General features: G+C 47.4%; 1 protein-coding gene across 1 annotated transcript in view; it reads right to left on the bottom strand.

Annotated features, from left to right (window-relative positions):
• The window catches only part of LOC141072618 (uncharacterized), a 43413-nt gene continuing 31549 nt past the window's right edge, over positions 1 to 11864 (bottom strand). Inside the window, exon 3 of the mRNA XM_073559907.1 lies at positions 1 to 2525. Within this exon, the coding sequence (XP_073416008.1) occupies positions 1813 to 2525 (713 nt within the window). The 3' untranslated portion in view covers positions 1 to 1812. The remainder of the gene's footprint in view (positions 2526 to 11864) is intronic.

Raw genomic sequence — 11864 nt, 5'->3', positions numbered from 1 at the left:
TGTGTATTGTGTTAGATTTATTAGTTCCCTGCGATGTGATACAGCAGAATCTGCTCCGCGGCCAGGAATCAGCGGGAGATCCGTGACTTCACAGCACATGATGGGCGGAAACACGACCACTGCTCTCCGCAGGATCATTAGTGATGTCTGAGCTGCAATTCGAGGAATCATAAAAAGTAGCAGATTATCGCAATCAGGTTGGGTTGGCGTCTGGGAGGTGGACTGGACAATGTTACTTGTAACCCATTGGTTTCTGCCCATTTTAGCTCAGCACAGCTCTGCGCAGCGAGTGTTTATGGGGAAATCACTGTCAATCATTAGAAGGACCGCCTACTGGACTCCTAGACTCTTCTCATTTAACATTCATCTCCTCAGCATAAAGGGGTCTGCTGTGTACATTCATTTGGTAGGATTTATTGCCCCCTTTCTTAAGCGTCTTAAAATTTGTAACTGCAGGTATTGAGATCAGGAAGAAATCTGCAGGACACAAAGGCAAGCTGTAGATTCTAAAGCACAGTGGTAAAAAGCAATCACTGAAAATCAGAGGGAAGCTGCAGGCACTGATAATCAGAGGGAAGCTGCAGGCACTAAAAATCAGAGGGAAGCTGCAGGCACCGAAAATCAGAGGGAAACTGCAGGCACTGAAAATCAGAGGGAAACTGCAGGCACTAAAAATCAGAGGGAAGCTGCAGGCACTAAAAATCAGAGGGAAGCTGCAGGCACCGAAAATCTGAGGGAAACTGCAGGCACTGAAAATCAGAGGGAAACTGCAGGCACTAAAAATCAGAGGGAAGCTGCAGGCACTAAAAATCAGAGGGAAGCTGCAGGCACTAAAAATCAGAGGGAAGCTGCAGGCACTAAAAATCAGAGGGAAGCTGCAGGCACTGAAAATCAGAGGGAAGCTGCAGGCACTGAAAATCAGAGGGAAACTGCAGGCACTGATAATCAGAGGGAAGTTGCAGGCACTGAAAATCAGAGGGAAGCTGCAGGCACTGATAATCAGAGGGAAGTTGCAGGCACTGAAAATAAGAGGGAATCTGCAGGCTCTGAAAATCAGAGGGAAGCTGCAGGCACTGATAATCAGAGGGAATCTGCAGGCTCTGAAAATCAGAGGGAAGCTGCAAGCACTGAAAATCAGAGGGAATCTGCAGGCACTGAAAGTCTAACAAGTAAAGGGAAGCTGCAGGAAATAAGAAGTAAAGGGAAGCTGCAGGAAATAAGAAAGGGAGGCTGCAAGAACTAATAAGTAAAGGGAAGCTGCAGGAAAGAAGAAGCAAAGGGAAGCTGCAGGAAAGAAGAAGCAAAGGGAAGCTGCAGGAACTAAGAAGTAAAGGGAAGCTGCAGGAACTAAGAAGTAAAGGGAAGCTGCAGGAAAGAAGAAGCAAAGGGAAGCTGCAGGAAATAAGAAAGCGAAGCCATTGGAACTAAGAAGTAAAGGGAAGCTGCAGGAAATAAGAAAGGGAGGCTGCATGAACTAATAAGTAAAGGGAAGCTGCCGGAAAGAAAAGCAAAAGGAAGCTGCAGGAAAGAAGAAGCAAAGGGAAGCTGCAGGAACTAAGAAGTAAAGGGAAGCTGCAGGAAAGAAAAAGCAAAAGGAAGCTGCAGGAAAGAAGAAGCAAAGGGAAGCTGCAGGAACTAAGAAGGAAAGGGAAGCTGCAGGAAATAAGAAGGAAAGGGAAGCTGCAGGAAAAAAGAAGTGAAGGGAAGCTGCAGGAAAGAAGAAGCAAAGGGAAGCTGCCGGAAAGAAGAAGAAAAGGGAAGCTGCAGGAACTAAGAAGTAAAGGGAAGCTGCAGTCCCTAAGGCTACAGATATTATCTAAAACAAAGAAATTTATATATGTTATAGCTATGTCCCAAATTTTCAGCAAAATTCACATAATTGTCATTCTCATGAACTGGAGGTGATTTTTTATAGATCTTTCCATGATCCTTATGCACACTCCACAGATTCCCATCAGGGCTGAAAGCCATGAAGTGGGTGAGCCTCAGCCAGCCTCTTGTCCCAACTTTAGTTGTTGACGCCAGCCAGTCCCCGGGTTCGGTTGGTGGATTTCCCTTCACGAAGCTGTCATCTTTGCACACAGCGTATAGAGTGCCATTTGGATGGAAGCACAGCGCTTCGTACTCGTTCCAGTTTCCACACCCGATTCTGGTGGCTACGGAGTGACGCCAGCACACATTTTCGTTGTCAGGCTTCGGACCCTGGTACAAGTATCCATTATGTGTTGCTCCATACAAAGTTCCATTCGGATGGAAGAAAATGATCTTAAATTCATCCCATCCGCATTTCCCGACTCTTCTGGCAGCACTAAACCAGTCGGTGTCTTTATTGGAAGGCAATGGCCCCGTGTACAGATCTCCATTCCGGATACAGAACAGGGCGCCATCAGGGCTGCAGGCAATCTTACTGATATTATTCACTTTTCCACAGACCGGGGTCCTTCCATTAAAATCATCAAGATAAAATTTCGGAACTGGTCCGATCTTCAGATTGAAGTCTTTAGTGACCACGAGCAGCTGAGGGTCTACAAATGGGTTACAAAACACATAAGTGTAAGATTGTAATTCTACTTACAGTGAGCGATGAAACTTTATAAACTATTGTAGAACTGCAAAATAAAATCCATTGAAAGTAATGAAACAGATGAACAAATAATGAATTTTTACATTGCATTTGTCTTAGAAACAAGGTAATATTTTCAATAGTAAGTCCCAAAGAATTAGCTGCAATTCCTATTCTATCATGATTCCCAATGAGAAAATTTGTCGGAATTCCAATTTGTCTGAACAATCAAGTATGACTAGGGAATTACCATCAGCTTTATTCAATGTGAATGGAATGTACATTAAATGCTCTGAGTTTTCTATCTCTAAAGGCAGTAACATAACACAGTGGTCACTATTAACTTTATCGGCGGCCATAGCATTGCACTAGAGTAAAGATATGCAGTCGAGCCTTGGGTTCCTTCTCCTTTGCTCTCTGTCTGCAGGTCATTTTCGACCTGTGATCTAGAGAATGGCAGGATCATGCACAGGGCATCAGAGTCCCAGCACAAGTACTAGGATTTCATCATATTTAAAACTTTGCCAACTTTTTCGTTCTACTGCGCCAAGACGCTGAGTGCGCTGGTGGACTCTCCATGATCTGGGGTTAGGTAAGAATATTGTGTTCATTTTTTTAGTTTATCACACAGTATTTGTATGCACATTTGGGCGAATCATTCTGAGTGATGGGGACTGCTGTGGAGCCATGTTAGTGGGGTTCATTATACTGTGTGGGGGCTGTGGAATTGATGTGAGGGCAGCACACTGTGGTCAAGGGCTGTGGCTGTAGTCGTACTGCGTGTGGAGCGGCTATGGGAGTCATCATACTATGTGTGTGGGGATGTGGGGGGCATCATATTGTGTGTTGGGGACTATAAAGCATCATAGTGTGTATGGGGGACTTTTGGGGCCATTATATTTTGTGTCAGGCTGGTACAGCTATTATACTGTGTGTGGGGGACTATGGAGCCATCATACTGAGTTGGAGGCTGTGGGGGCCATAATACTGTGTTTGAGGATGTGGAGGACATTATACTGTGTGGTGAAGGCTGTGTGGCATCATACTATGTAAGGGAGGCTGTGAAGGCCATCAAGTTATGTAAGAGCCTGGGTAGACCATTATACTGTGGGGGAGGCTGTGGGAACCATCATACTGTGTGTTTTGGGATTGTGGATCCATCATAATTTGTCAGTGGCTATGGGGTCTCTCTTACAGTGTGTTGGTGACTGTGGGGCCATCATACTATGTGGGAGGCTGTGATGGCAATTATTCTTGATGCAGGGGGTTATCATACTTTATGTGGAGAGCTATGGGGGCCGTCATACTAAATGTGGGGTGCTGTTGAGATTATCAAACTATGTGAGTTGCCGTGGGGGCCATCATACTGTGTGGAAGGCTGTGGGGGCTATCTTACTGTATGCTAGGGACTGTAGTGCTATCTTACTGTGAGCGAGGCAGTGGTGACCATCATACTATGTACGGAGGGTATCATATTGGGTGTGGGGAGCTGTTTAGGCCATCATGCTATGTGTGGGGTGCTGTTGGGATGATCATACACTATGAGGGGCTGTGGGGGCCATAATACTGCCCGTGTAAAGGTGGTGTAGCTCTACACAAGCAGAGCTGTGTCCCAGGGCAGTTAAGATGGAACTTGTGATCCGGTGACTGTGATGGTGAATGCAGTGTATGGCAGGCGAGTAGGGCTATCTTTGTGGGAAGCTGTGGTGACCATCATACTATGTACGGAGGTTATCATATTGGGTGTGGGGAGCTGTTTGGGCCATCATGCTATGCGTGGGGTGCTGTTGGGATGATCATATGCTATGAGGGGCTGTGGGGGCCATAATATTTGGTGGGAGGATGCAGGGTACATTATACTATGTGTGTGGGTCTCCGGAGGACATTACACTGTGTTGTTACTCTGGGGTCTATCATACTGTGTGGATGGCCAACTGGGTCATCATACTATGACATGGGCTGTGGGGCAGCTATACTATATGGTGGGGGCTGTAGGGTCACCACACTATGTGAGGGGCTGTGGATCCATCATGCTGTGTAGGAGGCTGTTGGACCATTATACTGTGTGTGGGGGGCTTTTAGGCCATCGTACTATGTGGGGGCTATTATACTGTGTGGGAGGTTGTGCGCCCATCAACATTAGTGTGTGGGCATCTTTCTGTGTGTAAGGGACTGTGAGACCATCATACTGTGTGGGGGGCTATAGGGGGTATCATATTGTGTGGTGGAGATTGTGGGGATCATACTATATAAGAGGCTTTGTGGGCCATGATATTGTTTGTGGAGGTTTGTGGAGGCCACCATACCATGTGTGGTAGTATCACAATGTGTGGGGGAATTAGGGGATATTATTACTTTTCAGGGGCATGCAGAAAGATATTAAATGTTAAGTGGTCACTTAAAAGACATCATTAAATTTAGGAATGCTCAGGATATTGTAACTGTCTAAGGGACATATGGAAGGGTTTATTACTTTCTAAGACACTCACAGAAGGAAATCAAAATTTTCTAAGCTGTAATTTTACCATCTAGAAGGAACAAAGACGGAGTTCTACTATATAAGGGTCACAGTGGTTGGCATTATTATGTGGGGAAGTAAGAGGAGCTGTTACTGTACCACACGGCAGGTGCAGTAATAGGGAAACATATGGCAGCAGGGACTCAGCATTGGGGTATCAGCAAGATGTGGAGTTGTGCAAGTTGGAAATAGATGGATTGGTGCTGGAAGCAGTGCCGCCATCAGGGCATTACTGCCCTGACTGGCGTATGGGGCCCGATCAGCAGAGGGGGCCCGCATCGGGCCCCATCACTTCTACCCATCGGGCCCCACTGCCCCGCCCCCAGTGGTAGGATTCTGCCGATCAAGTAACTGAACCTGCATCCAGGACAGGATTGGAGACATGGAGGCAGGATGAAAGACATGGGGGCAGGATTGGAGACACAGGCGGCAGGATGGAGGATGGAGACATTGTGCGGGATGGAGACAGATGGGGTAGGATCATGGGGCAGGATGGAGACAGATGGTGCAGGTGTCATGATATAGGACATGGTTAATGTCCTGCTCTCTCAGGGTTAACTTTTGCTGGCCTTCCTTTGGATCTGGGAGGGGTATTTATACTCCAGACTAGGATTCCCTGTCAGCTATACTGTTGTTCTGGCTGTGTGTCAGACCCCCTGGTGTGCGTGTATACTGCATTGCTTGATTGCCTTCCGTGTATCACCCGGTCTGTCCCTCACTCTGTTCTCTGTCTCACGTTTTGGTACTATTGTCTTCTCCGGTTCTGACCTCCTGGCTTGGCTATTGTTACTCTGTTACTGTTTGTCCCTATTTTACCGTTTATTGCCCGTTCTGGTTTACTGAACTATTGCTACATCCTGAATATCCGTTCTGTCTAATCCTTTGATACTGTCGTGCTATCTCGTGCTTTGACCCTTGTCTGATCTGGTTTACGCCCCTGTCTATGCCCCTTGGTAACTTTGTCCCGTAGTTACCCTTCTAGGAGTTTTCCTACAGCTTCTAGCTCTCTGGAGCTTAGGCCATGCCCCCAGCAGTCATGTACTTCAGGTCCTGTTTGTCTGAAGCATGCATCTTTACCACTGCTGCTCCGCTCCACAGACATCTTTGAGCACAGTTTGTTTTACTCAGGACACGCGCACTGGCTCAGTGAGCAAGTGCAGTGCGGTGTTCCTCACAGCAGGATCATGGGGCAGGATGGAGACAGATGGTGCAGGATCATGGGAGCAGGATTGGAGACACGGGGCAGGGTTGGAGATAGATGGGGCAGGATTGGAGACAGATGGGTCAGGGTTGGAGACAGATGGGGCAGGGTTGGAGACAGATGGGGCAGGGTTGGAGACAGATGGGGCAGGGTTGGAGACAGATGGGGCAGGATTGGAGACAGATGGGGCAGGGTTGGAGACAGATGGGGCATGATTGAAGACAGATGAGGCAGGATGGAGACAGATGGGGCAGGATCATTTGGCAGGATGGAGACAGATCATGCAGGATTATGGGGCAGGATGGATACAATGGAAACAGATGGGGCAGGATGGGGAATCATACGGTGCAGAATGGATACTCATGAGGGCAGGATGGGAGAACATATGGCTGAAGCCAGGAATGAGACACACGGGGGTCAGGATGGGGAATATTATTACCATAGGGACTAATTAAGGGATATTATTACTGCAGTGATGTATTTATTTTATTTTTTGAGTATACTGGTTTAAATGGGGAGGCGGTCCTGATACTGTGCAGAGTGATACTATGTTGCCTTTTTTCTTCATGTGGTGTAATGTAGAAGTTGGGAAACAAATAAGTAATGTGTTCTGCAAGCGGAGCTCTAGATAATTGTGTTATTTCCTGCAGAGACAAGCCCTCGCTGGAAGAAGTGATGGCAGTCTGTGCTGGATGAAAGATGAAAAGTGAAGATGAAGGACTTCACCTAGAGATGTCCCTAGTGAGTCAGTGTGTTACCTATACAGTGACACTATACACTGTATACTATATACAGAAGTCCTGTGTATAATGTCACCACCAGTGATCACTGTATTACCTATATATTATATACAGAGCTCCTGTGTATAATGTCATTGATCACTGTATTACCTTTACACAGACACTACATACTAAGTACAGATCTCCTGTGTATAATGGCACTTATGGTGATAGTATTGTTTTTTTTATTACTGATCAGTATTGTAGTATTCAGTCACTATGTGGTGGCAATATGTGGTCTGGCCATGGTGTGGCGGTATTTGTTCCTTATATGTGGTATTATTGGTCACCATGTGGTGGTAATATGGTGTCTGGTCATTGGTGCGGTGGTATTTGTCCCTTGTATGTGATATTATTGATCATTTTAAAAATTAAAAAATAAATAAACATATACCAAAATTGTATTGGATATTTAACAAATGTTTAAAAGGATAGAGTAGAGTAGGGCCTGGCCAAAAGAGTCTACCATGTTGTGGTGGCGGCTTAAAAAATCTTTTGGCCAAAACAAAAGCTGCTGGCTATATGTGTGTTCTGGTGATGGGAACTGTTAATGTGTGATTGGTAAGAAGTGGAACTTTTCCAAGAGAGAGCGGTGGGGCTGTGGACAGTTTGAGGGATGGAGCCTAGGCGGAGTCTCAAGGGGGCCCCGAAAATTTTGCCATTATGGGGCCCCGAAATTTCTATTGGCAGCCCTGGCTGGAAGTGTGAGAAGTCAGATGTGCATTTATTGTAATCACTGTAGAGCATAATCTACCTCTGTAAAAAAATAAAATCAAAGTTGCATGGTCCTCAAATGTCCTGCTGCTTAGCCCTGATTCTAACCGATCATTTCCACCGGTCACATAGCCATACTCAGCATCTTCCAATGGCTGGCATCTTTGGCAACTCTTGTACTTACAATGCCACAGAATATATAGTTGTGTCGCTGTCTACTCAGCGCTAGAGAAAGGCAAACCCAAACCGTAATGTTCAGGGTCTGTACCGGACCCCTAGTGTACATGTATGGACGACGAACACGGACTTCTCCCGGAAGTCTGTGTCACAGTTTGGGTTCGGCAGCCTGAACAAACCATCTTAAAAGACTGCAGTGCAGCCAATCAACAATATTTTCCTGTGTGGGACCTTCCAGCCCCATCACAGTCATTTCAAGTATTGACATGGCTGTGATTGGCCGGCAAACAATGTTAAAGAAAATATATAATAAAAAAAGGTTTGGGGTCCACTCTATTTTTGATAACAAGTGCAGGTAAAATAGACAGCTGCAGGCAGCAGCCCTCAGCCATTTTATTTATCTTGGCTGGTTATCAAAAATAGAGGGGCCTCAACGCCGTTTCTGTAACTTATTTAAATTAATAATTTAAAAAACGTTGAGGGGTCCCCCTTAATTTTGACAACCAGCCAAGCTAAAACAGACAGCTGGGGACTGGTATTCTCAGACTGGGAAGGATCACTGACATGTGACCCTCCCCAGCCTAAAAATAGCCCTCCGCTGCCCCCAAAAAAGGCGCATACATTTAGATGCAGCAAATCTGGCTCTTTCCCCGGCATTTCCCACTTGCTCTGATGTGTTGGCAATTGGGGCAATATTTTGGGGTTGATTTCAAATTGCAATGCTAATTCCTCTGCCACCCTCTGCTACTCTTCCCTCGTTCGAGGTGCACTCCGTCTGCATCTATTCCCCCTCCAACTGGATGTCATCTACCGCCCCCCAGAATTAGCCATCTCCATCTTTCTCGATCACTTCACCACCTGGCTGCTCCATTTCCTTTTTGCTGACATCCCCACCATCATCATGGGCAACTTCAACATCCCCATTGACACTTCCAGCCCGGTTGTCTCTAAACTTCTATCACTCACGGCTTCCCTCGGCCTCACTCAATGGTCCTCTGCGGCCACTCACAAAGATGGTCACACGCTGGACCTTATCTTCACCCGTCTCTGTTCCCTCACTAATCTCAATAACTCACCCCTCCCCCTGTCTGATCACAACCTACTGACATTCTCTTCCCTGTCCTCTCCTACTGCGCAACCCCCACTGCATAAACTCGCTCACCCTCACAGGAATCTCAAACACCTCAATTTACAATCACTCTCTGAGTCCCTTCTCCCTCTTACAGACATAGCTTCCCTTCATGACACAGATGCTGCTGCCACTTTTTATAACACAACAATAACAGCAACACTTGATTCGGCTGCCCCCCTCATGCAGAGCAAAACTCGAACAATCAACAGGCAGCCCTGGCTGACCAGCCTGACCAAAGAACTGAGACGGGTTTCCAGGGCCCCTGAGTGGAGATGGAAGCGAACCCATTCTACTAAGCACTTCAGCGCATACAAGCAGTCCCTTGCTAGCTTTAAGTCCACGCTCTCTGCCGCAAAACAAGCTTACTTCGTATCTCATATCCTCCCTGTCTCACAACCCTAAACAGCTCTTCAACACTTTCAATTCTCTACTCCATCCCACAGCACCTCCTCCCTCTCCTCTCATTTCTGCTGAAGACTTTGCCTCCTTCTTTAAGCAGAAGATCGACACGATTAAACAAAACTTTGGCCCGCAGCCCCCAATGCCCCTTTTAGCTGCTCAGCCCTGTTCTGCAAAAGCCAGCTTCTCCACCATGACAGAAGATCAGCTCTCCACCCTTCTGTCAAGATCACACCTCACCACTTGTGCCCTCGACCCACTCCCGTCTCACCTCATCCCTAACTTGGCCACAGTCTTCATCCCATCGCTAACACACCTCTTCAACCTTTCACTTACAAATGGTGTCTTTCCCTCATCCTTCAAACATGCCTCAATCACACCCATCCTCAAAAATCCCTTCCTTGACCCATTCTCTATGTCTAACTATCGCCCGATATCTCTTCTCCCTTACGCCTCAAAACTACTGGAACAGCATGTATATATTGAACTGTCCTCCCACCTCTCCTCCTGTTTCCTCTTTGACCAGTTACAATCTGGCTTCCGACCGCATCACTCAACTGAAACTGCCCTAAGGTCACTAATGACTTACTCACCGCCAAGAGCAAGCGACACTACTCTGTCCTCCTTCTCCTGGACCTGTCCTCTGCCTTCGACACCGTAGACCATTCCCTCCTGCTACAGACTCTCTCATCTCTTGGCATCACAGACTTGGCCCTATCCTGGATCTCATCATACCTAACAGACTGAACATTTAGTGTCTCACTCTCACACACCACCTCCTCACCTCGCCCGCTGTCTGTCGGTATTCCTCAAGGCTCTGTCCTAGGACCCCTACTATTCTCCATCTACACCTTTGGCTTGGGACAGCTCATAGAATCCCACGGTTTGCAGTATCACCTCTACGCCGATGATACGCAGATCTCTATCTGGACCCGACCTCACCTCCTTACTGACTGAAATCCCACATTGTCTGTCTGCTATCTCAGCCTTCTTCTCTGCACCCTTTCTCAAACTGAACATGGACAAAACAGAATTCATCATCTTTCCCCCATCTCACTTTACCCCTCCACCAGACCTATCCATCAATGTCAGTGGCTGCTCTCCATCCCCAGCCCGCACGCTCGGTGCCTCGGGGTGATCCTCGACTTTGCGCTCTCTTTCAAACCACATATCCAAGCCCTCGCCTCCTCCTGCCACCTCAAACTCAAAAATATTTCCCGGATCCGCTCATTCCTCAACCACGAAACCACAAAAACACTAGTGCATATGTGGCGCCCCTGAGGCTTCAGTCGCCACAGAGGTACTGCACCTTCTCCTAAGGTGTAGTGCCCCACCATCCAGGTAAGGTGGGAACTCCTGACCACACTCCACACCTGCATTCCACACACAGGATAGTTCAGTGGGGCCACCTAACAGCTTCAGGCTGGGGGTTAGCAGAGCACCCCTCGCGGAACCCTGCTTCGTAACACGAGATGTGCTGGGAGGAGGGTGGAGTGAGATGATACAAAAGAGTGGGAAGAGTGAGTTAGTTGGTTAGTTGGAAAGAGAGAAAGAAGAGTGAAGATGGGTGTCTGAAGGACGTACTGCAGCAGGTCCCAGTGATCTGGGCTGCTGGCACGAGAAAGACCAGAGAAAGAGACTGATAAGATTGATAACCTAACCTTCCAAGAGAGAGAGAGAACAGATCGGAACAAAGGAGAATAGAAGGACGGTGGGAAGCTGGTTGAAGAAAGATAGAGAACCCTTCCAGTCCAGAGCGCAAAGGCCGGTGCCTGGTCCCCGAGGTTGATTGGATCTTTATGTCCGGCAACAGACACCGGAGGAGTAGTGAGCCACTAACGCCTTGCTCCCATCATAGACTTGGGACACAACAGCAACTGAATAGAGAGCCGGGACTCATACAAGTAGAGACTAGGAACACCTAGAGAGAGGCATTCCAGGGTAACTAAGTACTGGAGTGCTTCGCACCTAAAGGCGCATTGGAGGAGTCGTTCAGTAAGGTACATATTGGCGGAGTGTGGAAGGGAGAATCCTATCCTGCCTGGAGGTTGACTGGAGCCCTGACCTGGAGAGCACAGTACGGAGGCAGGCAGTTGTGTGAACTGCAAACAGTGAGTAAAGCTTTGGAACCGCACACCCTGGTGTCCTCCAGTTATTCTGCACCGTTACACCTGAGTACCAGCATCCATACCATTCTGTGCCTCTCCTCATCCATTGCACCTACACTGCCCTGGGACTACAGCTCCACCTGTGGGGAGCTACACCATCTTTGCTGCACCACACCATCAGTCCCAGTGGATCTGCACACAGCGTTGGCTCAACATCTTACTTGCGAAACACCACGGGTGGCATCACGAACTATTCTAATAAACTTTAACACC

Source organism: Dendrobates tinctorius, unplaced genomic scaffold (assembly GCF_039654945.1).
Source record: "Dendrobates tinctorius isolate UK_male_01 unplaced genomic scaffold, ASM3965494v1 ptg000282l, whole genome shotgun sequence".
In the NCBI taxonomy this organism is placed as follows: Eukaryota; Metazoa; Chordata; class Amphibia; order Anura; family Dendrobatidae; genus Dendrobates; species Dendrobates tinctorius.
Note: the sequence above shows the minus strand (reverse complement) of the source record. Positions and strands in the feature narration are given on the sequence as shown.